This window comes from Mustela lutreola, chromosome 12 (genome assembly GCF_030435805.1).
Source record: "Mustela lutreola isolate mMusLut2 chromosome 12, mMusLut2.pri, whole genome shotgun sequence".
Lineage (NCBI taxonomy): Eukaryota > Metazoa > Chordata > Mammalia > Carnivora > Mustelidae > Mustela > Mustela lutreola.
Window position 1 is genome coordinate 29,810,812 of NC_081301.1, and position 27,903 is coordinate 29,838,714.

The following is a 27,903-nucleotide window of genomic DNA, read 5'->3' on the forward strand; positions in this document are numbered from 1 at the left end:
AAAAAAAATGGCAGTGAGCTTTAATTTGCTAACCCCCAGCCTAGAAAGGCAAGCTGACCTAGAATTAGAAGCGCTAAGAAAGGCAATAAACCATGAGGTGGAAACCCTAGGAAGCCAGAGTGGAATCTAGCTGGCTTTCATTTTCCTTTTCCTCCCCAGGGTTATTCCACTTTGCTTTCCTGGGCTGCTCAGTACTTGTTTTCAACCAGTGTGCCCATTTCTTCATACCTCCAATGTTATATTCTTCAGAACAATACTTGCTTAAAATAGGATTCTGGAAGACCAAAGAACATTCGAGACCCAAAGGAATGGCTTTCTAATGAACGGCTTCCGTGCACTGAGAAGCGTCATTTCATTAATACGAATACATCTCTATGTGCCCCCATGATGAATATCATGCTGGCTTCCATTCTTCTCACAAAAGGAACATGCTTCCTGCTTGACTAACTTGGGGCACCCTTGAAGGCAGAAACAGATGTACAGATGTACATACCTATGCCGGAACGAGTAGTGACAACCTATCTGAAGGGAAAAAAATATTCTGCAGTATGTGGAGACCTCACTACTCTTTTCAGAAGTGCCTAGATTTTAGGTAGTTTCCTTCATGATATCTGACTAAAATAAAGGTTGCAATGTATGACAGATCACATCGCCACTTAAATGAGCATTTGTTATATACTTAGGGAATACTTGGCACTTTGACAATGAGCACTAAGTTATCTCCTTCAGCTCTCACCTAGTTATTTTTGGATCTCTTATTAAACCTCTGTGGCCTGTTAACGAAATGATTTCTGAGAGAGGAAGCTCAGAAATGACCTCTCTCAATGCATGAAAGCCCTTCCAGTAATAAGAGCCACTTTTCATTAATTTCTTTCCTGAGTCTCTTCTCCCTTTGCTCGGCTCTCTCTTCTAGAGGTTCTGTGCAAAATTTTTAACCTCATGTACAAGAAGTCTGGAAGTAGGCGGTTATTCTTACCTCATTCTCATCATCTATGGTGCTGGTACGACGTCAGAACAATTTGTCGATAAACATCTGCCTAAATGAAGGGTTGGAGATGGGTCCTGAACCACAGAAGCCACTCCCGGGAGAATGACAGGTAAGGGGAAAGGGTCACAGACCTAAATCCCCTGCCTGGCTAGGTGACCTAGTTAAACCAAACCTTTCTGATTTTTTAATACATGTTTACATTTCCGGCTTTTGTAATAAGGAAGGGTTTGCACTTGGCAATCATCTTCTCAAATCTTTCGCCGTTTGCAAATTGGGGATGATCATCTGTAATATCCAGGAGTGAACTGAGATCTAGAGGAACGTTCTTAAGGCGCCTGGTATAAGGCTAGGTGCCACAGGGATTTGGGGCGGAGGTGGTGTCGGCTATTATTTTTATTATGGGCAAAACCAATTCCCTCCCGCGGAGAACACGCTTGCGGGCTGGCTGGGGCTCTGAAAAGCGCAGAGACCTCATCTTCCAGCATTTCAATTTCCTTAGCCCTGAGCCTGCTTTTCCCTTTCTGCCCATCAGTTGGCGCCTCTTTTGCCATCCCCCACCTTTTTTCCCTCAAGCTGGTTTTGGGGGCTGCGGTCGCTCCGCAGCTCGCAGGTCACATGGCCTGCCGGAGCGAGGGGACCCGGCGCGGGAGCTGCGCCGCGGGAGGAGGTGAGGCGCCGCGGGAGGAGGTGAGGCTCCGGCGCGCACCCGAACCGCGCTGCGCCCTCTCCGCCTGGGCCTCCGGGTTGGGCGATGGTTCCTCTGTGGCGATGAGCCCATCCGCCTAGGCGACACCAGAGGCGGCCCTCGGCACACCAGCTGACCGCCCCCCACCGGGTAGGTTTTCCCTGCGTGCGATCTGCCCAGCCCCTCGGGCGTCGCGGCCGGAGCTGCCGCTAGCGCGGGAAGAGCCGCGGCGGGTGCTGGCGCCGCTCCGGAGGGCCTGCGCCCCCGGCCGTGCGCTCCGGCCAGGCGAGCTTCTCTGAGGCCCGGCCCGGGGCGCCGGCCGCTTCCTGCCGGAGGACCGCGGGGACCCCACAAAGGCATCCCCCGCGCGGCCAGGGCCGGTGTCACGGCAGGGATGAATGAGTGTCGCGGCGAGGGCGTCTCTGCACCCTTCGCCCGCTTCGGCCGCGCCGCGAGGCCGACAGGAAGGCGCGAGCCGGGCGCGTGCGAGCCCAGGTAAGACCCCGCTCCCGGCCAGCCCCGCCGGGCTGCACAGCCACAGGGCGCATCGCATCGCCTAATGGCCGCCGGCACGCTGCGAGGGCCCCTCGCGCGTTCTCCCCTCGGGCCAGCCGGGCTCGCCAAAGCGCTGCTGCGGCGTGGGGTTTCTGCGGGCGACCTCGGCGCCCGGGAACCGAGAAAGGGCGATCCAGCAGAGGAAGGCGTCCCTCCCAGCTCCCGAAAAGACCAGCCGAAGGAAGCCAGCGCGGCGATCGGAACCGTTAGCACTGACCTACGGGCCGGGAAACTGAGGCCCGAGCGCGATGGCGACTGCCCAAGGTCAGCAGCAGACGCTAGATCCGGGACTGTGGTCTTCCGCTCCCGTTCTCTTTCCTGGAGGAGTGGAGAGGACCACCCCCGCTAGTCATATCCTCTTCCTGGCCTCTGGGCGCGGGCGTTGCCGGTGCCGCACTGCGCCCGAAGAGCCCCGGGGCGAGAGCTCCTGCAGGGCGGGTGTGACCCTGGCATCCCCTGCTGGTCCCGTGCTGCCCCCGGGAGAAGCGCAGGGCCGCTCCAGTGATGATCTCACTGAGCGGCCCATTAGCAGAATCTGCAGGTGTGTGTGCCTGTGAGCACGTGTATTTCCCCAGGAGAACAGAACCTGGTAAGGGGGATAGATTTTTTTAGGCGTGCATTTCTATCAGGTACTTTGGGAGGTGACAAGAGAAAACTATGGGTGCCTAACACCTAGCATTATTAAAATTACTGGAATTTTTTTTTTGAAGGATTAGTGTATTACAGAGCATTTAGGAAACAGAAAAATGTAAAGGAGAAAATAAAGATAACTTAAAACTTCTTCTAGTTTGTTGAGATTTTCTGGATATCGTCTTAAAGCTTTCTCTGCATACAAACATCTAAATAAGGTGGACAAAATTAGTATCTTGTTTTAATTTGCACGTCTGATTGCGCAGGGGCCACCGATACCTTTTCCTCTGTGTACTGGCTTTTTGCATTTGCAGGGGTGAACTGTCTTATTTCTTTGGCCCCACCACCCTTTTAAAAGGAATTTCTGTGCCCAACGTGGGGCTCTCGCCACCCTAAGATCACCCGTTGCACACTCCACCGTCTGAGCCAGCCAGGCGCCCCTCTTTTGCCCCCTTTTCAATTGGAGTGTCTTTCTGTTTCTCATTTTTTAAGCACTCCTTATATATTATGCATTAAAGAAATAATTCTGTCATTTATGTTGCATAGTCTTTCCCACTCTGCCTGATTGTTTTATCAGTTTTTCATCTTTGACCATACACAAATTTAATTTTTTCATTTAGTAATTTTTTTAAAAAAGATTTTATTTATTTATTTGACAGAGATCACAGGTAGGCAGAGAAGCAGGCAGAGAGGGGGGGGGGAAGCAGGCTCCCTGCTGAACAGAGAGTCGGATGCGGGACTCCATCCCAGGATCCTGGGATCATGACCCCAGCCTAAGACAGAGGCTTTAACCCACTGAGCCACCCAGGCACCCCATTTAGTCATTTTTTGAATTAATATATAATGTATTATTTGTTTCAGGGGTACAGGTCTGTGATTCATCAGTCTTAAACAGTTTACAGCGCTCACTATAGCACCTTTTTTTTTCTTTTAATAGTTTCCTTGCAGACCTGTTGAGAAGGGGCTTTCCTAAACCTATGGGCCTTTCCTAAAATATATAAATAATCTTCTGTATTTTCTTCAGGTACCTTTAAGCTTTTGTTTGAAAGTTTTAATGTGAAATTTATTCCAAAGTTATCAAGTGGAGAGCTAATTTACTTTTCCTGAAGAGTTAACCAGTTGCCCCAAAACTATTAAGTCTGTTTTTCACCCCGGATTTAAATTGCTTCATTACGGTAGATTGAGTTATTACATGTTTGTATCTTTGTGGATTTTCGCTTCTTTTTATCAGCATATTTTGGTGCTGGTGCCTTGTTATTTAAATTACTGAAGTTTTATGGTAGATTTAAAATCTGGTTAGGCAGATTCTCTCTTTCTACTCTGTATTATCATTTTCCCAGCTTTTAGAAAAATCAGGGTTTTTTTTGTTTTTGTTTTTGTTTTTTAAAGATTTTACTTATTTATTTGACAGAGAGAGATCACAAGTAGGCAGAGAGGCAGGCAGAGAGAGGAAGGGAAGCAGGCTCCCTGCTGAGCAGAGAGCCCGATGTGGGACTTGATCCCAGGACCCTGAGATCATGACCCGAGCCGAAGGCAGTGGCTTAACCTACTAGCCACCCAGGCGCCCCTAGAAAAATCAGTTTTATTGAAGTACAGTTTGCATGCAGTAAAACACATTTCAATGTATATTTTCATGAATTTTATCAAATGTAACCACCATCACAATAAAAAATTATGAAGTGCAAAATTGATGTCATCATTGCCCAGGAGCCATGCTAATTTTTGATACATCCTCCCAATTTTAGTGTATATGCCAGCAAAGCGAGCATTTTCTAGTAGTTTTTCTTAGTATTAATCCCAGAAAATCTTTAGAATACTTTGGTCAAGTTAACTAACCTCTCCCTCCCTGTGCCACCAAAAGAAACAGACAAAATCCTGTTCGGATTTCTGTCGGATTTTGATAACAAGGGTCCTCAGAGTATAGGGGCCCTGAATGTCATGTCACTAACCCAGTGCCCGGCACACGACTCAGTATTTGTTGAATGAACATTTAAAATAATGATCATAAAAGTAATACATAACTCTTTACAAAAGTGTTGAAAGGGGAGCCTGGGTGGCTCAGTCAGTCAGTCATTTAAGCATCTGCCTTGCTCAGGTCATGATCTCAAAGTCCTGGGATAGAGCCCCATGTTGGGCTCCTTACTGAGCAGGAAGTCTGCTTCTCCCTCTGCCCTTCCCCCTCCCCCTGCTCATGCTTGTGCACATGCTCTCTCTCTGAAATAAGTAAAATCTTAAAAGAAAAAAAAAAGTGTCGAGGGGTGACTCAGGGGATTAAGTCTCTGCCTTCAGCTCAGGTCATGATCTCAGGGGCCTGGGATCGAGCCCCGCATCGGGCTCTCTGTTCAGTGGGAAGCCTGCTTCCCACCCCCCTTTCTCTCTGCCTGCCTCTCTGCCTACTTGTGATCTCTGTCTGTCAAATAAATAAATAACATCTTTTAAAAACGGGGGTGGGGGGTGTTGAAGCAAAACAGGAAGCTTCCATTCCTCCACACCTTCATCTCTCTTTCATTGAATTATGCTCCATATTAAAAATAGAATGACCAGGGGCGCCTGGGTGGCTCAGTGGGTTAAAGCCTCTGCCTTCGGGTCGGGTCATGATCCCAGGGTCCTGGGATCGAGCCCCACGTCGCACTCTCTGCTCAGCAGGGAGGCTGCTTCTCTTCCTCTCTCTCTGCCTGCCTCTCTGCCTCCTTGTGATCTCTGTCTGTCAAATAAATAAATAAAATCTTAAAAAAAAAAAAAAAAAAGAATGACCATACTCTGTACATTTTTTTTGCAATTGCATTGACATAGTTTGCCTTATTTTTCCTTTAGACACTTAAAATCTGCTCAAATTGTAACAAGTTAATATAGATAGGGTGGTGGAAACAGCAAAACATTTCTTTCTGGAGGATGAAAGTTTGAGATCAGGGTGCCCTGCTGAGGGCCCTCTTCCCAGTGTAGGGCTGCTACCTACTCCCTGTCTTCTCACTGGCAGAGAGCAGAGAGAGCAAGCCAGTGCTCTCCTACCTCTTCTTATGAGGGCACTAATCCCAACATGAGAGTTCCACCATCACGACCTAATTACTTCCCAAAGACCCCATATCCACATATCATCACATTGAGCATTAGCATTTTCTTTTTAAATAAATTTAAATAAATTTATTTATTTATTTGACAGAGAGAGAGAGAGATCACAAGCAGGCAGAGAGGCAAGGCAGAGAGAATGGGGGAAGCAGGCTCCCCGCTGAGCAGAGAGCCTGATGCGGGGCTGGATCCCAGGACCCTGAGATCATGAGTTGAGCCAGAAGCAGAGGCTTAACCCACTGAGCCACCCAGGTGCCCCAAGGATTAGCGTTTTAATACATGAATTTGGGGGGAATGCATTCAGTCCCTAGCAGAGACCTAGCTAAGACTTTTAAAATGTTAGTATATTGAAAGCTTTCACTTCCTTTTTAATGGTTCCTGTGGTCCCTTTGTGTAATTATGTAAAAGTGTTCCCTGTTGCTGCGCATTTTCTTTCCCTGCAGTTCCTCCTTCCTTCTTCCTCTCCGCTCCTCCTCCCCTGTCCCTCCTCCCTTTCCCCTCTTTATCTTTTTCTTATTATTGCAAATAAAACTGCCATGAACATTCTTTGTCCATCTTTGGTAGCAAGTGTTGGTATTTCTGTGGGATAGATTCCTAGAACGAATTTCTATGTCAAGGGGAATGCACATATAAAATTTTTATAGATACTGGTTCAACTTTCCTTCCAAAGGTTGCACCAGTTTTTATCAAGTGCCCGTTTGTTGAACTGGGCCACTCCCTCTTAAAGTAAATTGAACTGACTTTATGTTAAATGTACAGATTAATTCTGGAGAAAGAGATCTCTATCATCTTTCATTAGTGAGGCTTTTCAGCTGGGAAAGTGTTCTGTTTCTCTACGTACCAAAGACTTTTTAAATATCTTTCAGTAGAATTTTATGTGTGTATATTCTGCCTATTTAAAAAATTTATTCCTAGGTCTTTTTTTTTTATGATTTTATTTATTTATTTGACAGACAGAGATCACAAGGAGGCAGAGAGGCAGGCAGAGAGAGAGGAAGAGAAGCAGCCTCCCTGCTGAGCAGAGAGTGCGACGTGGGGCTCGATCCCAGGACCCTGGGATCATGACCGGACCCGAAGGCAGAGGCTTTAACCCACTGAGCCACCCAGGCGCCCTATTCCTAGGTCTTTTATCCCATTTTCATGGGGCTCTTTTACCCCTTTAATTAATTTGGTCATTGTCTGATAAGGTGAAGCAATGTGTGTGTGTGTGTGTAATACTGTATATTATTTTTAAATATTTTTACATTATTATTTTTATATATTAATATTTACATTTGCATCCTGAAAAGCTGTTACCATTTCTAATGATGTTTCAGCTGATTTTCTTGGGTTTCCAATCTCTGCAGAGATAGTATTGCATATTGGTTGAGAACATGGGTTCTGGAGTCTGTCTGCCTAGGTTTCAGTTTTCCCACCCACTTAAAAGCTTTGTTAACCTCTGGTACAATTTAATTCTGTCTTCAGTTTTTGCAGGTATAAAATGGGCTGAATAATAGTATTTCTCATAGGCTTCTTGTGAGGATCGATGAGATGCTTAGAACATTGCCTAGCACACAATACGTGCTCAATAGACATGTACAAATAAGTTGATCTCTGCACATTTTAAGGCCATGCTCTTCGATACTCCCAATTTAATCGCTGAAGCATTGAGACCCACTGAGGTCAAGTGACTTAATTATGGGCATTTATTTGCTTGACAAACATTGAGCCTCTCCTATGCATAGAGTAGTACTGTGATGAGCCTACAAGGGATACCGAAGATAAATCAGACGGAATCCACTAACAAAGGATTTATCAGTCTAACTAGGGCATAAGTCAGGGGTCAGGAATAAAGCCATGGAGGGCAGGAGGCATTGTGAACAAAATATGGGCTTTGGAATTTCTCCCCTGTTTTAATTTCCTGCTTTCGACTCACTAGCATTTATTTTAATTCCATTGCTATTCAAGAGTTGCTATTCTGGTTAAATCAAATAGATGTAAGAGTCTGTTACAGAACTTGGATATGTAGTAAGAGCTTAATAAGTGGTAGCTATACATAGATACAGTCTAACGTAGCAAGTGATAAATGAATGTTCTGGGGGAAAATTTATGTAAAGGGGCCAAGCACTTGAGAAACAAGAGTTTATTTCTGGTTGGGGCAGATGAGGGTTGGTTTTTAAGAGGTGCCTTCTGAGCTCATTCTTGGGCGTTAAGTAGCCTGTGCGAGGAGAAGAAATGACTGGAGAGACAGTTGAAGCTGGGTCGTGAGGAATCTTGGCAAAGAAGTTGGACTTCATTCTGTAGTCATTGGGGAATCCTGCACGGTTCCACAGAAAAGAGCATCAGATGAATATAATGTGAAACATTACCATCATATGCAGTGTCTTCTGTCTGACAAAGGGCTTTCATAGCCATTGTCTCATTTCATCCCCACAATGCCTCCATAAATGAGGTATTTTTTCACTTTCCTGTTTGACAGAGGCAGAATAGTCTCAGAGAAATGATTTCTTTACAAATGGACCTAATGAGTGAGTGTTGGGACCAGACCTGGACCGAGATCCATCTGCTGCTCCTTCTGGAAGCTGGAGGCCTAGTTAGGAGCCCGTTGCCATCAGTTGGCTGGGGGGTGATGAGGAGTAACTAGGGCGAGGCAGTGAAGAAGGGCATGGCTGTGGGAGGACAGGAGAGAAGAGAGGCATCAAGAGGCCATTACATCAAGAGGCATTGCTAGGGGGTGGGAAGCGACTGCATAGGGGTGAGAAGTCAGTGTGTACTGATCCTTTGGACTCAAGGTTCCTGGGAAGTGGTGTTGCCATTCATGTAGGAGGAAAGACTTGGGAAACCGTGTTCTTGACAGCTTCTCTCCTGACACTCAGCCTAGTGTACTGCCTCACATACCTCTGCAACTCCTTCAGCTTAATTTTTATTTTATTTTATTTTTTAAAGATTTATTTATTTGAGAGAGAGAGAGTGCAGCGGGAGAGGGGGAGAGAGAGAGATTCTCTAGCAGATTCCCTGCTGAGCGCGGAGCCCCAGGTGGGGCTGGATCCCATGACCCTGAGATCATGACCTGGGCCTAAATCAAGAGTCGGCTGCTTAACCGACTGAGCCACCCAAGTGTCCCCAGCTTAATTTTTAAAAGCTGCAGTAAAATGCAATTGTCATTGTCACTCCATTTATTCATTCTAGCCCTATTTCATGTTCATGTCTTCGTCTTTGTCTTTTATTGTCTTTTCTGAGCCCTCCATCCGAGACACAGTAACAGACATCATCCAATTTAGAAAATGGTTGTGTTTCAAAGTGCACCAGTACGGTATAGATAAGAACTCAGTAATCATTACACAGTAGAATCAGGACTGTAATGGTGTCGTTGTTTCCAGGCCACCTCACAGATCCCAGTCAGTCCCCAGCATTCCTGGATGTGGTCCTGAGCTGGTGATGCCATGGGTAACTATGGAATTCTGGAAACAGAGTGATAATGCACACGTGGTCCTACTTCTGTCCCAGCCCCATATTGGGCTGGGAGTAGAGACTTCCTTCCCTCAAACTACCAATGCAAAATCCTGTTTTCAGGTAAATTATCCTAAAACCAAATCAGTAAACTGAAATAAATTATAGGAGGTCCTGAATACCACACCCCATAGTGCAGCAATTGGTTAAATCCTTTAAGAAGATGTTTTAAAAAGCAAACAAGGGGTGCCTGGGTGGCTCAGGGGGTTAAAGCCTCTGCTTTCGGCTCAGGTCATGATTTCAGGGTCCTGGGATCAAGCCTCGCATGGGTGGGGGGTGTCTCTGCTCAGCAGGCAGCCTGCTTCACCCTCTCTCTCTGCCCGCCTCTCTACCTATTGTGTTCTCTGTCAAATAAATCAATAAAATCTTAAATAAAAAACAAACAAGAACATTGTCTTGAAGGCCTACCTAACTCCACGTGGCTGGATTTCAGGCCTACTAGTCATCTGATCATTGAAGGATCCGATCCCACCTCTCAGAGCCCACAATGGGTGTGCTAGATTGCATCATCGTTACGGATACTTTCTGCCACTCCCTAGAGAGACTTGTATTTCTCTAATCATTAGCTTCAGGTTTGGCTATATGTCTTTCGGTACCCCTTCTTGCAGAAAAATTACATAACTCTGTTATCTTGAACTCAGGAGTTGTTGTGTAACTTGCGCTGGTCAATGAAAGGTAAGTGGGCCTGATGTGTGTCATTTTTGAGCTGTGACTTTAAGAGCCAGCTGTGGTCCAATATCCGTCTCTTTCTCCTCTGCCACAAACCCAGCAGTGTCTGGAAAAGAGGCAGTGCCATCTACGTGGGTCCTGGAGTGTGAATGACAGGGAGCAGAGTCTTCAGTGATCCATAACGGACAAGAAACATGAGCAAGAATTAAACCTCTTTTCTTATGAACTCCTGAGATTTAGGGGTCATTGCTCTCATCTGTCCTGACTCATTCTGTGTATAGTGATATGGGGCCAGATGTCTTGTGAGTGTTTCAGAAATGTCCCAGACTCTGAGCAGATTGCTAGAGCCTTTCTCTTTTTTGCTGCGGGCTTAGAAATTGGCCTGCTGCTTTTGCTTCCCACTGAACCTTCATTTTCCCCTTCCTGTACTCTGCCAGAGGAGTAAATTTCCCTGCCCCACTGCTTTGGCTGGTGCATGGTGAGTGGACTTAATCTATGGCGTGGTTAAGTGAGGCTGTGAATGTAGCTTCGTGTTTTGACTCTTGTGTACCTCTTGTATCCACCAAAAGAGCATGCTCAGATGGCTGTTCCTTCTGCAACGTGACCTGGAACAAGAGGTACATGGAGCAGTCTGATTCTGACCCGCAGTCCAGAGCTGAACCCGGCTGAAGCACAGCAATCCACAGACTCGGGAGCAAGAAGTGCATGTCGTTATCATAAGCTCTGAAGGTCTGGGGTTGTTCATCACCCCAGCAGAAACTTATCAGTGTAGGCAGAGACCATGTGCCCTCTGAACTGAATCCCATTCCTTCCCTGATGGTCAGGAGAACAGCTCTCTCACACTATATTTTTAAAGTAAGCTATTTCTGAGATGTTAATGATTTTATTGCCCCCAGTGGGGAAACTGCCTGGGATTAAAGGTCCCCTTGATGTCAACACCAGGTGCTGCAGTTCCTGACCCACCTGCCAGAGAGGAGAATCAGGAGCCTGGGGTCTCGGGGCAGGAGAGGGCCTGAGAACAGCAGCACAGTGGGGGCTTGGAGGAGACTCACATCTCCTTAATTTCTCCTGCCCCACACAAATAACAAAATCGAAGGAAGATCATCATGCTTGCTTGAAAAACAGCCTCAAGAAAATTTTCTCCTCTTGTATCCACCTGGAACATACAAGCCTCTTTTATGCAGCAAATTTGAAGCCAGCCCTGCATGCACGTCAGGCCCCTTAGCAAGATCCAAGAAAATAAAACAGGAAGCCAAGGACCTGGGAAGACTGGGTGCTTTTAGGTCCCCTCCAGTCATATCTGGATTTAAAAGTGTGCCCTTTGAGCACATTTTCCTCCTTTGGCTGCACAAATGATCCACTACACAAATGGTAGCATATATATATATATATGTATATATATATATATATATATACACATAAAATACACATATACACACATAAAATACACATATATATAAATATATACATAAATACATACTTTTCTAGGTCTTTTTTTTTTTTTAAGGTTTCATTTATTTATTTGGCAGAGTGAGACACAGGGAGAAAAGCAACACAAGCAGTGGGAGTGGGAAAGAGAGAAGTAGGCTTCCTGCAGAGCAAGGAACCGATGTGGACTCAATCCCAGGACCCTCGGATCATAACCCGAGTCAAGGCAGACGCTTAATGACTGAGCCACCCAGGAGCCCCAGTCTTTGTTTTTGTTTTTTTTTGTTTTCAAATCTAGCTCTCCTTTCACTGAAAATATATCTTAAAATTTTTCCATATCTGTATATGAAGAGTTTGCTTTTTTGAACTTTTTCTTTCTTTCTTTCTTTTTTTTTTTTTTTTTTTGTGGTGAGGACACTTAAGTTCTCTCTTAGCTAATGTCAGTATTGTGTCTTAGCCAGCACAGTATCGGCAGCTGTAGTCGCCGGATTATGCATTAGATCCTCAGACCTTATTCATCTTTTTTTTTTTTTTTTTAAAGATTTTATTTATTTATTTGACAGACAGAGATCACAAGCAGGCAGAGAGAGAGGAGGAAGCAGGCTCCCTGCTGAGCAGAGAGCCCAATGTAGGGCTCAATCCCATGACCGTGGGATCATGACCCGAGCCGAAGGCAGAGGCTTTAACCCACTGAGCCACCCAGGCGCCCCCAGACCTTATTCATCTTTAACGAAAAGTTTATAGTCTTTGCCCAGCCTCTCCCGACTCCCATAGTCCTCCTCTTAGTACTTGGTAACCAACTGTCTATTCTGCTTTGACTTTTTTTTTTTAGATTCCACATACAGAAGGTACTGTGCAGTATCTGTATTTCTCTGTTTTATTTCACTTAACATAATGCCCTCTGTGTTCATCCCTGCTGTCCCAAATGGCATCATGTCCTTCCTTTTTTTCAAGGCTGAATACTATTCCATTGCATAGATCCACCACATAGTCTTCATCCATTCATCCTTCCATCAGTGGACACGGGGTTTGTTTCCATAGAGCTTCAGTGAAAGCTATATGGATTGTGAATAAGGCTGCAGTCCTGGATCCCTCTTCAAGGGAGGGATTTTTATTTCCTTTGGATAAATACCCAGATGGGGGATTGCTGGATCATTTGGTAGTTGTGTTTTTAATTTCTTGAGGAACCTCCATACTTTCTTCCTCCATATCTCCGTAGTGGCTCTACCAGTGTATGTTTCAGCTAACAGTATACAGCGTTTCCTTTTTCCACATCTGTGCTAGCATTTGTTATCTCGTGCCTTGTTGATAATAGACATCTTAAGGTCTGTTAAGGTGTCTGTTAAAGTTCTGAGAGAAATCCAGAACCTAGCTAGCTGAGGAACCCCTACTCACAGGGAAAATGAGATAATATCCACGTTGAAACATGTAGGAAAGAAAGGCTGAGACACAATCCAGCCATAAACCCCACCCCAATACAGTGCCCTACAACCTGGAGGGAACACCCCATGTCCGGCTTCTTCCTGAGGAATAAAGGGTTTGGGCCACATATCTAGCACCCTGAACTTTAAGACTCCCACTTGAAGGGTGGGATAGAGGGGTGATATTTTATTATAGTTTCGATGTGTGTTTCCATGATGAATAGTGATGTTGAGCACCTTTTCAAGTAGATTTGTTGGCTGTTTATGTCTTTGGAAAAATGTCTATGCAGATCCTTCTTTGCCTGCTGAAATAAGTTGGTTATTATTATTAAATTGGGGATGATCATTTTTGCCTGCTCCCTGCTTGCTGGGCCCGGAGGGGATAGAGTCGGCAAGTGCTCATACAACCACAAAGAACACCTTCTTTGTTTGCCGTGGTCTTGTTGGTCTCATGGATGCAAGCCCCAGTGGCATTCACAGCTAGATCTTTGGGAGCACTGCTTCTAATAAGTTGCTTCTTCTAACAAGTTTATTATTATTATTATTATTATTATTATTAGCGTTGAGTTGTGTGAATTCTTTGTATATTTTGGATATGAACTCCTTGTCTATTAAGTGGTTTGCAAATATTTTCTTCTATTTTGTAGGTTACCTTTTCATTTTATTGATGGTTTCCGTTGCTGTGTGAAACCTTTAGCTTGATATAGTCCCATTTAGTTATTTTTGCTTTTGCTGCCTGTACTTTTGGTGTAAAAAAAAAAAATCATTGCCAATACCAATGTCAAGAAGCTTACCGCCTATGTTTTTCTAAATTGCCTTGGCTATCTGAGGTCTTTTGTAGTTACATACTAATTTTAAGATTGTTTTTCCTATTTCTGTGGAAAACGCCATTGGAATTTTTATAGAGATTGCATTGAATCTGTAGATCATTTTGGGTAATATGGACATTTTAATATGAATTCTTCTAATCCACAACCACAGAATATCTTTCCATTTATTTGTGTCATTTTTAGTTCTTTCAACAATGTCTTATAGTTTTGAGCATACAGATTGTTCACCCCCTTGGTTAAATTTATTCCTAAGTGGTCTATTCTTTTTGGTGGTGTTATAAATGGGATTGTTTTCTTAATTTCTCCTTGTTAGTATATAGATATGCAACTGATTTTTATATGTTGATCTCATATCCTGCAACTTTACTGAATTCATCTACTGGTTCTCAGTGTTTTGAGTCATATACCATTGGTGACTTGGGGCCAGGTGACCCAGGGGCCCATCACTCAGGTGTTGCTGCAAAAGCTGGGACATGAGGCCTGTGTAAAGCTCCTTCCAGAGAGATGCTGGTGACCTGGTTTTATCATTGGAGTGAGCCCAAGGGAGAAGATGGGAGAAGTGCCTATCGCTTCCCCTGGGTTCTGGGGAGAATCTCAGCCAGCTCCTAGGTACGGGCTAAGTGAGAAGCTCTACCCCCTGGCAGGAACTTGTAAAGTATGCAATCTAAACCCTTCCACAGAAAAACTGGGGATGGTCATTTTTGCCTGCTCCCAACATGCTGGGCCCAGAGGGGATAGAGTTGGGAAGTGTTCATGCACCCACAAAGAATACCTTCTTTGTTTGCTGTGATCCTATGGTCTCATGGATGCAAGCCCCAGTGGCATTCACAGCTAGATCTTTTGGGAGCCCACTCCGGTTGTAGGACACTGTATTGGGGTGGGGTTTATGGCTGGAGTGTGTCTCAGCCTTTCTTTCCTACGTGTTTCAATGTGGGTATTATCTCATTCCCCTATGCATAGGGGTTCCTCAGCTAGGTTCTGGATTTCTCTCAGGCAACTTCTCATGGTGTAGCTGTACATTTGATGCATCCCTGGGAGAAGAGAAGTTCAGGAGCCTTCTATGTTGCCATCTTGTCTCTTCCAAGTTTGCTTGCTTTTAATGGGTACTTTGTATTCCTGTCTTTGGATGGATCATAATTTATTGGACTCACTCTCAATTAATGAGCACTTGGCAGTATTTTGCTCTTACAAATGATGCTGCAAATCATTTCTGACACATGAGAATACATATCTAGGAAGGAATGTTAGAAATGGAATTGCTGAGTCATTAGTGGATTTCTTAGGTATTCCCAAATTAATTCTACAGAGCTAATTCCCATTAGGAAAATACGTGATTGCCAGTTTCATAGGTCCTACTTTGCATGGGCCGGAGAGAGTGTATTAAAGGATGAGAAAAAGCTATCAATGTGAAGAAGCAGGGAAGGTGGGGGAATGAACTGTTCCAAGGTGTGGGAGTTGTGAGAGCAAAGGCCAGGAGTTGGATAGGAGTGTAGCACAGTCAGTGTTTGGAAAGATCAGTGTGTCTAGAGCCACCCTGCTAGTTGGTGTTATGTGGCTATTGGTTACTTGAAATGCGACCAGTCTGAATTGAGATATACAATTCCTCATTTATAATTTTTCATATTGGTTTCATGTTGAAATAATAGTTCTGGAGTATTGTACTTAAAATCTGTTATTAAAATTAATTTCAACTGTTTCTTTTTACTTTTTTACTTTACTTTTTACCTTTTTTACTTTTTTACTGTGGCCGCTAGAAAATTTTAACTATCTCTGTGGCTCTTGCATCGTATTTCTATTGGAGAGTACTGGTCTAGAACAGGGATTGGTGAACTATGGGCTGCTGGCCAGATTTGGCTTCCAGCTTGTTTTTATGTAGCTGGAGCATTAAAAATAGTTTTTATATTTTTAAAGAGTTTCATGGAAGAAAATGTCTAGAAAGAATATGCAACAGAGACAATATGTGGCCCATGAAATCTAAAATATTTTTTAATTAAATTAAAATTAAATTTTTAAAACATATTTTCTAAAATATTTCTAGCCCTTTACAGAAAAATATTGCCAGCCTCTGATTTTGAGTAACTTGAGAAAAGGCCAGTCGAACAAGATGACAGGTAAGGGCACAGTCCAGATCATAAAGGGTCTCGTGGACGATAATAGGAAATGAGGATTTTATTACCAGAGCAGTGGGAAGCTAAAGAAGGGCTTTAAGCAGGAGAGCGATAGCGTCACATTTATATTTTTAAATCGTAACTATGCGCGTGCGCACACACACACACACACACACACACACAGCCCTTAAACATCCCACCCCTGGGACTGATCGGAGCTAAAGAGCGTCACATTCTTGCCTTACCAGAAACTGTCACTAGAAGATCGTGTCGAAGGAGTGTGGGTGGGGATTTTGCACCAAACACAGAGCTCTGCGTTCTCATCATCATCATGGTGTCATGTTTGCGCTCACCGTGTGCCTGGCATTCTCCAAGCTGCATGCCTTATCCCGCTGACTGTATTTCGTTCCTTCTTCCAAGTGGGTGCAGCTCTCTTGGGTGATAACAGACGCAGGGAGAACAAGGTGAGCGGAAACCACCTGAAAGACTCCATTCCTTACCAGGAATATAAGCTCAATCCAGTTTTGGTCCTTGGCTTCCGCTAGGAGTGATGTGTGTCCACGTGGTTTATTCACTCTGTTGGCCTGAGCCAACAGGCAGAAGCATCCCATCTACCGTACTCTGAACGACCTCAGACCCGCGGGCCTGGGGTTGTGTGCTCTCCAAACCTCTCCCTGCTATTCCCCCCTTCCGGTACCAGCCAGATCTCTTACTAGTACTGGGGTAGTCCGGCTCACCTCTGGGTCCCACAGTATAATGGGCCGCTGAAGCTGAAATGAGACCTTTGATGAATTATTATGTCATCATCCTATAGAGAGAAGTGTGGTATTGTACATGGTTCTACTGGGCTGGACAGGTTATTGGGGCAGTGAAAAGTCCAGAAATCATTAGTGACTTGACATGGTGGATTACACGTGACTCCCCACCAGCCCACTCTAGATTGGGAAGCTCCTGGGAGGTGAGCAGCGGGAAGCACCGCTCTTCTATGCAGTCATTCAGGACCTCAGGCTCCTGCCATCTGGTGGCTCGACACTCCTCCAGACCCCCACCCGCCCCCCGCAAAGTTGGCAAATGGAGAATGAGCAAGTCGGGTAGGCACATCTGCTCTCAACCGCTTTGGCCCTGGAGTCACACCTGCCACTTTGCTCATATTTTCCTGGCAAGTCCTAGTCACCGGATCCCACCTGAAGAAGATGGGCTAGGGAATATGGTCATTCTATGTGCCCAAGAAGGGGAGGACACGGAAGTGACAGCCCGGGACGCTGTACCATAACTTCATATGGTGCCTGGGCGGCCCTTCCTTCAAGATAACTCACAAGCTAGGCGGTTTCTTCTAAATGTGTACACACTTTATTATGCTTCTGACATAAGAAGGTTTACCTTCTGTTCTTTAGACACCGCTTAGTTTTGCATTCACATTACTGCTGTTACACTGGCTTTGTCCTTTGAATTCTGTTTCTCGGTCTGAGTCTGTTTTCCCTCAGATCATTAGGCCTGCTTACTCCCAAGGAGGTATTACTTGAGTTTGTATGGATACTTTTTTATTTCTTTATTTTTAAAGATTTTATTTATTTATTTGAGCGATTAAATATTTATTTGGAATTAAATAATGAGTGATTTTATTTCATTAGAGATCAAACCAGCAGCATCACAGCCTGAGCCCTCACCCCCCCCCCATCTCCCTGCCCCCCACACTTCAGCCTAATGTCTATAATGGGGACTTCGAGATCGGGACCTTGAGCGCCTTCGGGAAGAGCTGTATTCTCGACTGTAACGGGGGGAGGGTGAGCGGCTCTGTCGGCTATACTGGCCTTCCCATTCTTCTCGCTCCTTCTCTCTACGTTCCCGCTCCTTCATGCAGATCTTGCGGGCCATGGCTCGAAGCTCGTCCTCCCGTTCCTGCCGCTCATGCTCCTGCTGGATCATCTTCTCCTGGGCCGCCTTCTTATACGCCTTGAACTGAGCAGGGAGCCTGATGTGGGGCTTGATCCCAGGACCCCAGGATCATGACCTGGGCCGAAGGAGATGCTTAACTAACTGAGCCTCTCAGGCACCCCTGTATAAATACATTTTTTAAAAAGATATTATTTGTTTATTTTTTAGAGAGGGTGAGAGAGAGCATGTGTGAGAGTTGGGGGGAGGCGCAGAGGGAGAGAGAATCTCAGACAGTGCAGTAGTACGGAGCCCGATGCTGGGTTTGATCCCACAACCCTGAGACCATGACCTGAGCTGCAACCAAGAGTCAGATGCTAAACCGTCTGAGCCATTCAGGTGCCCCTATATGGATACATTTTTAAAAGTTTTATTTGGAGGCACCTGAGTGGGCTCAGTCGGTTAAGTGTCTGCCTTCAGCTCAGGTCGTGCAGGATCAAGTCTCACATCAGCCTCCTTGCTCAGCGGGGAGCCTGCTTCTCTCTTTACCTCTGCCTGCTGCTCCCCTGCTTGTGCTCTCTCTTTCTCTGATAAATAAATAAATAAAACCTTTAAAAAAAAAAGTTTTACTTAAGTAATCTCTACGCCCAACACGGGGCTCCAACTGAGGACCCCGAGATCAAGAGTCACTGGCACTTCCGACTGAGCCAGCCAGGTGCCCCACAGCTGTGGAGAGGCGACTTTTCACCCGCTGAGTTGGGAGTCACGTGTGCCTGACCTCCAGCCTGCACTGTGAACCATCACCGCCTGCAACATCCTTTCTGGACCAAGCTGGGCGCAGCTGTCTCTTCCATCTTCATTTCTTTTTCTTTTTTTTTTTTTTTAAAGATCTTTTTTTTTTAATGATGCTTTTTTTTTTAAAAAAAGATTTTATTTATTTATTTGACAGAGAGAAATCACAAGTAGATGGAGAGGCAGGCAGAGAGAGAGAGAGGGAAGCAGGCTCCCCGCTGAGCAGAGAGCCCGATGCGGGACTCGATCCCAGGACCCTGAAATCATGACCTGAGCCGAAGGCAGCAGCTTAACCCACTGAGCCACCCAGGCGCCCCCCATCTTCATTTCTGTCTATCCCTCCCTGCCTCATTGCAGAGCTGCTCATGGACCTTTCTTCAGATATTTCCTCCCCTCCCAGGTCTGGGGCTCTGGAGTTCATGTGCATATGGGAGATACTGGTCCCTGGGTTAGTGCTATAAAAAATAAAATGGGAGAACAATCAGGATTAAACTAAGATGCAGGGTTTTTTAAAGGATTTTATTTATTTGAGGGGCACTTCAGTGGCTCAGTAGTTAAAACCTCTGCCTTCGGCTTGGGTCGTGGTCCCAGGGTCCTAGGATCGAGCCCCACATTGGGCTTTCTGCTCAGTAGGGACCCTACTTCCTCCTCTCTCTCTCTGCCTGCCTCTCTGCCTACTTATGATCGCTCTGTCAAATAAATAAATAAAATCTTAAAAAAAATTTTTTTTAAGATTTTATTTATTAGAGAGAGAGAGCACACAGGAGCAGGGGGAGGAGGGAGGAGCTGGTTCCCCGCTGAGTAGAGAACCCGTCGAGGGACTTGATCCCAGGATCCCAGGATCTCAGGATCCCGGGATCATGACCCGAGCTGAAGAGAGACACTTCACTGTCTTAACTGACTGAACCACCTGGGTGCCCCAAGGTGCAGTTTTTAGTTGTATGAGATTAGAGAAATTAGAATGGAAGATCTTGACAAAGACATCTTATCCTAAAGAGTCCTTTTCTTGTTTGGGATGTGCAGAAAATATAGTTTGCATAGTCTATCAATACACAACTTAACTTTGGAATTTACTTTAGAAGTGTATTTGCTTTGTGTCAAGTCTTCCTTTTTCATCCATTTTAAGAAGGCAGGTGTCTGTAGCTGCTGCATTGAAATAAGGATCGTACTAGCCTACCCCATGACTTTCTGGCACATTGTAAACCCAACCTACCATCTGTGGGTGTGGCAACTTGCTTGGATACACCAGGATATCCTCACTCGTAGAAATAATGAAAGAATCTTGGGGATCACTGACCGACACAACCAAAGAGGAGCGTGCTAGAGAAAATACTTTGAAGTCTCTAGTAGCTACAGCCTAGAGGTAGAATTTCTGGGTTGATATGTGCTGCGTTCTGTGCCCAGGTTTTGTTTTGTTTTGTTTAAGGTCTCTCACCATCCTCTACTTGTCTCTGTCTAGGTTTGACTTGCGCTGATTTGGGCCTGCATTCCAGGATGGTTTGTTCTCGGGACCAGACCTGACCAGAAGTTGACCTCATGAGTGCATCAGCCCCTCCCGCTGCCATGCTCCTCCGGAGGCTGAGACGGCTCTCCTGGGGCAGCACCGCTGTCCAGCTCTTGATCTTAACGGTGGTGACGTTCGGCTTGCTGGCCCCCCTAGCCTGTCACCGCCTCCTGCACTCTTACTTCTATCTACGCCAATGGCACCTGAACCAAATGAGTCAGGAGTTCCTGCAGCAAAGTTTGAAAGAAGGCGAAGCTGCCCTCCACTACTTTGAGGAGCTGCCGTCTGCCAATGGCTCGGTGCCCATCGTCTGGCAGGCCACCCCCCGCCCCTGGCTGGTCATCACCATCATCACTGTTGACAGGCAGCCTGGCTTCCACTATGTCTTGCAGGTGGTGTCCCAGTTTCACCGGCTTCTGCAGCAATGCGGCCCCCAGTGTGAGGGCCACCAGCTCTTCCTGTGCAACGTGGAACGTAGCGTGAGCCATTTCGACGCCAAGCTGCTGTCTAAGTATGTCCCCGTGGCCAACCGCTATGAGGGCACTGAGGATGATTATGGTGATGACCCTTCGACCAACTCGTTTGAGAAGGAGAAGCAGGACTATGTCTACTGCCTGGAGTCCTCCCTGCAGACCTACAACCCAGACTACGTCCTGATGGTGGAAGACGACGCCGTTCCGGAGGAGCAGATCTTCCCGGTCTTGGAGCACCTTCTGCGGGCTCGCTTCTCGGAGCCGCACCTCCGAGATGCGCTTTATCTGAAGCTCTACCATCCCGAGAGGCTGCAGCACTACGTCAACCCGGAGCCCATGCGGATCCTGGAGTGGGTCGGTGTGGGCATGTTGCTGGGGCCCTTGCTGACCTGGATATACATGCGGTTTGCCAGCCGCCCCGGGTTCAGCTGGCCCGTCATGCTCTTCTTCTCCCTGTATAGCATGGGTCTGGTGGAACTGGTGGGCCGGCACTATTTCCTGGAACTGCGGCGGCTAAGTCCTTCCCTGTACAGCGTGGTCCCTGCCTCCCAGTGTTGCACCCCAGCCATGCTCTTCCCGGCCCCTGCGGCCCGCCGGACCCTCACCTACCTGTCCCAGGTGTATTGCCACAAGGGCTTCGGCAAGGACATGGCGCTCTACTCCCTGTTGAGGGCCAAGGGGGAGCGGGCCTACGTGGTGGAGCCCAACCTCGTGAAGCACATTGGGCTCTTCTCCAGCCTTCGGTACAACTTTCATCCCAGTCTGCTCTAGCGTGCCAGGAAATGCCTTTCTGAACGTGGCCGCTTCTCGATGATTCCAATATCGAGTTCTTTATTTGGACGTGGTTGCTTGCAATTATTATGTTGTTTCATGTTGTTAGGGATCTAGGCACTGAGATGGCCGAGAACACGTCTGTCAAGAAACTTGGCTTTGGTAGCTCTGGCAGGAGCGGTTGTCCGCCCCACGGCAGGAGCCCTCTCCCTCCACAGAGCCACGCTGCCTCCCCCAGGGGGCACTTCAGTACCAGATGTATTCTGCAGTCGTCCTCAGCTCTGCTTTGTGAAAGCGCTCGTAACTGCCAAAAATATTGTGCACAAAGATATGACCGTTTTAGGATTTTAAGGGTAGAATTTGGTGAAAGGCAAGATACTTTCTAATTGGTTTCTCTCTCACTGGGCATGAGAACAGATTTATGTCTAGAATATAAGTCTGAAGAGGCAGGACCATATTGACAGGTTCTGTTTGTTTCTTTGACCTGGTGTAGTAAAGCCAGTTGGTAAAGGCCGTCGCGGTGCCTGGCAACTTGGAGGCAGGCGATCTTACTTCCCTTATGTGGTGTTTCTTTTCCATTCATCTGTAGTGTGCTGATGGTCGGTATTGTTAGTGAGAACTTTGAGGCACAGCAAGGTCTGCAAGCGCCTTCTGGGTCATCAAGGTCAGATTGCTTATGTTCAGTAGTGATTTATCGAATATTTCCATCATATTCTGATTCTTTGAAAATTGGACGTTGCAGAATGATGTAAAATGGGTGAGCTCTTTACTAACAGCATAGCCTTTTTCTGAATTTTGCTGGCTGACTGTTCACCCTCATTTGTTTTCCCTCCTTCTGGGTATCATGATGTTAGAGAAGGCAAACGCATAGACTGTGATGTGGGAAAGGCCTGAATTCTTATTTCAGATCTCTGCCATGTCCCAGTGATGTGCCCTTGGGCAAGTCATGACCACTCTGAGTCTCAGTTTCTTCACCTATAAAACAGGGATGGTGATACCTACCTTTGAAGGTTGCCTTGAAGATTAAGAGACAGAATGTTTGTAAAACACTCAGCAAGTGCTTAGCCCAGGGAAGGCACTTGGTAAATACCAGTTCTTTTTCTTTTCTGTGATAAGCTTATAACACTCAAGTGTATTTTGGATGGAGATATTAATGGTGTAGTTTCAAGTGTGCCACAGGGTGTAGGGCTCCCACCCGGGGAGCAGCCATTCTGGACCAAACTGCTAGAATGAAGGCTGACTTGTCACTGTAATTCGTGAAGGAGATGTAGCTCGGCCGTCACGTGGCGCCATCCCCAACCAAGCCAAAAATAATGGTTTGTTCCAACTGGAAATGATCTGAAACTCCTCTTGAACTTATTCCAAGACGAGGTCTGAAAACTACTCTCCTCCAAAGTGACACTTAAATGTCCTTTGCCGATAGTGATCAAACGAGAGGCCAACAAGTCCCTTCGTGAAGCTGGATGTCTACATGGGAGTTGAAGCGTTGACGGGTTGTTTCAGCGCCATGTTTGTTGGCTTTTTTTAAATTTCCAGTGAGCTTCCATCCGGAGATCCCCTTGAAAGCACTGAGAGAGTAGCTCATGGTGCCTGGAGTTCCACGCCATGCTTTGCAGGTGGACAAACTGAGATCAAGGGAGGTGAAACAGCCTTCCCAGGTTCGCCCGGCTGGACAGCGGCAGAGCTGGGGTAGGCACTTGGCTCCCATGACTTCCAGCTCCTGCCCTTTTCCCTTAACCACATTCACTTTCTAAGTATCTGTGTAGTCCATGTCTCTTTTGTAGAATCTGATTGTCACCTGGACGGAACAATGTCTCTGTAAGCTGCCATGGTACAAACAGGTCTTGGGGAACAAACAGGTCTATGTGTGTGTTGTTACCGTGAGATGTCATGTGTCACTCAGGAATGTCCAAAGTGAACGGAGCTGCTGGCTGACGTGGCAGGATGTTCAGATGCCGCTGCTCCACTCAACCTCTCCCGGTCACTGGCTCATCCCGTGTTCGGGAACAGAACCACCCCTGGCCTATACCTCATTAGAGCCTGTTGCAGTAACAATCAGATCTCCTCGGGAATGTTTTTTGCCCAGCAGCAGGAGAGTCACATCCAAGCTAGCCAGGCAGAAGATGGGGGATCATTGCTAGTTATATCTGTGCTTTTTTGGATTCAGTGGTCTACTGCATGCACATATCTCTTCCTTGACTTTTTCACCCAGGATGGCAAAAGCTATCCTGGTCTTGTCTAATTTCTCCCCCTTTCCATGAAGACGCTTTCCCCCAGAGATCTTAACTAGAGTCTGCTGTCTTTGGACATATGCAGGAGATGCAGGCTCAGTTCTGCTATTTCATCCCTATCCTCTTGCAGATCTCCCTCCCTCTTGTCCCTCGTTCCTAGAGTCCAGTTTTTGTATGCTGTCTTCGATCAGGACAGCTGACAGCTTTACACCAAAGCTGAAGTCTCATTTAATCCTAAGCAAGGGGGCTGGAGGAGAACTAAAGTCCCCTTTTCATTACAAAGGACACTGGTCACCAGAAAGGTGAAGGTCTCTAACAGACCCTGCACACCCTTCAGGGTTTAAATAATTGTCAGGCCTAAGAAGTTTCTTATTGTGACTGGGTATATTTGCAGAGACATATCAGTTCAAATAAAAGCACCTGTTCCACTGAGGCATCCTGAGAAGACTTTTGTCATTCTCACTTATTTCAATGGATGGACTTTTTTTTTTTAATTTTTTTTTAAAGATTTTATTTATTTATTTGACAGAGAGAGATCCCAAGCAGGCAGAGGCAGGCAGAGAGACGGGGGGGGGGGTGGGAATCAGGCTCCCTGCTGAGCAGAGAGCCCAATGTGGGGCTCGATCCCAGGACCCTGGGATCATGACCTGAGCCAAAGGCAGAGGCTTTAACCCACTGAGCCACCCAGGCGCCCCTGGATGGATTTTTCTAGTGTGAATGGTATCAAAACTACAAACACACACACACCCCATTTTGGAGTCCCAAGGTAACCATTCACAGTTATGGGCTGTTTGTTTAAAAATTCATAACTGATTTTTTTGTATTTTAAAAAATATTTTATTTATTTATTTGAGAGGAAGACAGAGAACAAGAGCACAACAGGGGGAGGGGCAGAGGGATAAGCAGTCTCCCTGTCAAGAAGGTAACCCAATGTGGGGCTCAGTCCCAGGACACTGGGATCATGACCTGAGCTAAAAGCAGATGCTTAACCAACTGAGCCGCCCAGACGCCCCATGATTTTGTTGTATTAAGTGGAAACATTTGAATTGTGCATTCTTTTTTATTGTTGTTTAAAGAAAAAAGGGAGAGAATACAATTGTGTAGCTGGAGAATATAAATCAGATTAATATGATGAGAGGCTTAATCTAATTTATCTTGGATACACTCCTTATTTGGTAGGACTTATTTAATTGGTAACTTAGTTCGGGTAGAGAGTCATTCTAATTGGAATTGATTACTGTGGGATTTTTATATGCGCTATGTTACATTGTGAGTTACAGTAATACATGATATGAAGTTGGCTAATTTTAAGTCACATGAACCACTTGAATGTTTTTATCCCAACTATAATGAATTTACTGAGAAATGTTCATTAACTGGCACTGGTTTTTGGTTTTGTTTTTAGGTTGGATTTTATTTGGAAAACCTTTGGGGGCTATGTCAAAGATGATTGAAAATGTAATTAAAAAGTACTTAATATATATATTAGAACTGCAGTGGAAATGTGCTAGTGGCTTCCAGCTCACTCCAGGACTTGGGTTTTGTGAGTCATCACTCTTAAGAGTGGGGATTTTTGGCTTAGATCTTAACAGATTTTCTTGATCTTTCCCCTAACATCCTACACACAAATGTGGATGAATGAACTGATTCAAAAGAGGCATCTCTTTTAATAATTCGGTGTAAAAACAGATGGAAATCCAAAGCCAAATGATAACTTTATCCAAAAGAAGCAAGGAACAGATGGCCTAAGTATGTAGGAATGGGGTAGCTTTAGGATGTCCAAGAGATGGGAGAGGAAGACAAAGATGTAGAGTGACGCAGAGGATCTCTCATTTGTCCCCTGTTCTCTGTGTCCCAGACTCCGTATGTAATAAATTCTTTTTTTAAAAAAAAAAAAAAAAAGATTTTATTTTTAAGTACTCTCTACACCCAACATGGGGCTCAAACTCAAAACCCCGAGATCAAGAGTCACATGCTCCACTGTTGGAGCCAGCCAGCGGCCCCTGTAATTAATTCTTCCTGTGTGTCCCACTGTCACGGAATCTTTATAGGACCAGCCTATGGAGAATGCATAAGAACTAAATAATGAATAGTCACTGTTCTAGAGAATTCATTACTTTGCTAGGACCTGCCTTCCTACTGCATTTAGAATAAATTTCAGACCCCCTACATTACCTCCCAGGCCAGATGGAATCTTGCCCCTGTAAACTGTCTGACTTCATGTCTTATTACTACTCCTCTGTGTGTCGTCCAGGCTCTAACCATGCCAGCTTAGACTTGCTGCACTGACTCCTACTGCAAGGCCCTTGCATGGCCATCCTCTCTATATGGAACACTTTTCCTTTGGCTGAATCTTTCCTAGAATTCAGCTCTCAATTTTAATCCTTCCCAAGAGACTTTCCATCCTCTCTAAAGCAGTCTTCCCCCTTCCCAACCCCCAGACCCATCTATCACTTACCCAGTTTGATTCTCTTCAAAGCTCTTGTCGTGACCTGAAATTCCCTTATTATTTTGGGATATTTCCCCCTCCTTCCCCCTCCCACAGGATACGAACTTCCCAATATCTAGAATCTTCTTTTTCATTTATTGCTGTACACCCAGATCCTGGTACAATACCAGACGCATAGTAGGAAATGGATGAATGAAGAAGGAAGGAAGGGAAGAAAAAGAAGGGTTGAAAGGGTAGAGGCATCCACAGTGGAACTGCCTGTGGAAAAGAGGAATACTAGTAGCAGAGAAAAGGGGCTAGGGAAGGAAATTTAGGGGAGAGAGAGTACAGTCCAGATAGTGAGGGATGGTTATGATGTACAATTCTGAACCCAGTGAAAAGAAGCTTTTTACGTGCATTCCGGGCAGAGGGAACGACGAGCATGAAAAGGAACTTTTTTACATCACCGCACGGTTGATTTTGGGGGTTGTTATGGTTTTATTTCTAGTGTGTGCATTGGGGGTTCTGTGCAGGGAGGTCCTGCGTGTTACCATCAGGGGAAGGCTGGGAATTTTCCTTTCAGGCCGCAACTGCCACATCTTCAGGAATCGAGACAGGAACACCACGTGTGGTGGGTCCACGGCCTCTTCTAGGACATTTAGGCCAGGAGGCTGGAAAGAAAGTGACAGAACAATCTCCACACTGTATGGGTGAACTCAGGTTAGAGGGGTCAGTGGCTCTGGGTGGTAGGAGTGGCCCTTGGCAAAATGTTATATGATTTAACACAAACCAAGAACAGAGACGTAAACCTTCCCAGAGTTGAAATGTAAGGAACAGGCCGCTCCTAGAGGATCATTTTTTTGGTACGTGACTTTTGGGTTATTTTATGTTGTGTTTGCATGGCTTTGTTTAAATGGGAATTCTCCACAAAAAACGAGTTCTCTGCAAAACTAATAAGCTGGCAACATTTTAAACAAAGAATGGTTTTATTCAGTTTGGTTTTATTCAGAAAATGATATAAGTTCTGGCATTGTTGTGACCCCAAGACCTAGTTGCTTATACAGTTATCAGCTTATACTTTATTTTTTTTTAAGATTTTATTTATTTACTTGACAGAGAGTGAGAGCACAAGCAGAGCGAACAGCAGAGGGAGAAGCAGACTCCCTGCTGAGCAGAGAGCCCGACATGGGGTTTGATCATAGCCTGAGCCAAAGGGAGACCCTTAACCAACTGAGCCACCCAGGTCCCCCTAGAGGCCCATAGTTTAGAAATCCCAAGTCAACTAGTCTGTATGAATTTCTTTCTGGCACCATATTTGGGCAATTTCTCTTATCCTTCTCAACCATACTTTGCTAGCCCTAATACCTCCACAATCCATAGCCAGCTAGGGTTTACCAGACAAAGGTTGGCTTCTATCTAACTCCTCCTGCAAGGGAGTTTATGATAAAGGAGGCAGGGTTCCAGGAATCTACCCGTGGGGTGCTCTCCTTTTGAAAAAGAGGGAAAAAACAACTAAATTTTGAAAGCTATTAAAAATAAAAAAAGAATGGTGTGTGTCTATCACATTCACAAACATAGTTCATATATTATTCTGCAAGGAATTACGTCAAGCAAAGTAATCATGTAAATCTTAAATATAGCGTTTTATCTCCATCTTAATAAATGCCTAAATCACATAAGCAATATTCATTCAGATGACTCAAGTTGTTTTATTTTAGAATGTTTTCCCAGTTTTACTGAGAAATAATTGACGTATATCACTGTATAAGTTTAAGGCATACAGCATGCTGGATTGCTTTACATATATTATGAAATAAGTACCACCATAGGTTCAGCTAACATCCATCTTGTCATATAGGCACAATAAAAAGAAAAAAAAAAGACAAGAAAAAAAAACCATTTTTTCCTTGTGATGATTATCTTTTTTATAATTTCACTGAACTATTAGCTGAAACACCCCACT

At 45.4% G+C, this 27,903-nt stretch overlaps 1 protein-coding gene across 4 annotated transcripts; it reads left to right on the forward strand.

Annotated features, from left to right (window-relative positions):
• The first annotated feature begins 1,686 nt into the window (after positions 1-1,686).
• PGAP4 (post-GPI attachment to proteins GalNAc transferase 4) lies at positions 1,687-27,625 on the forward strand. Of its 4 annotated transcripts, none has more exons than XM_059142728.1 (2): positions 1,687-1,823; positions 19,993-27,625. In XM_059142728.1, exon 2 carries the CDS (start codon positions 20,070-20,072, stop codon positions 21,279-21,281), a length of 1,212 nt encoding a protein of 403 aa, XP_058998711.1. In that variant the 5' UTR covers positions 1,687-1,823; positions 19,993-20,069; the 3' UTR covers positions 21,282-27,625. The 4 variants fall into 4 exon arrangements, with proteins under 4 accessions (XP_058998711.1, XP_058998712.1, XP_058998713.1 ...); XM_059142729.1 differs by lacking the exon at positions 1,687-1,823 and adding an exon at positions 2,078-2,168; XM_059142730.1 differs by lacking the exon at positions 1,687-1,823 and adding an exon at positions 2,409-2,492.
• Positions 27,626-27,903: the final 278 nt, after the last annotated feature.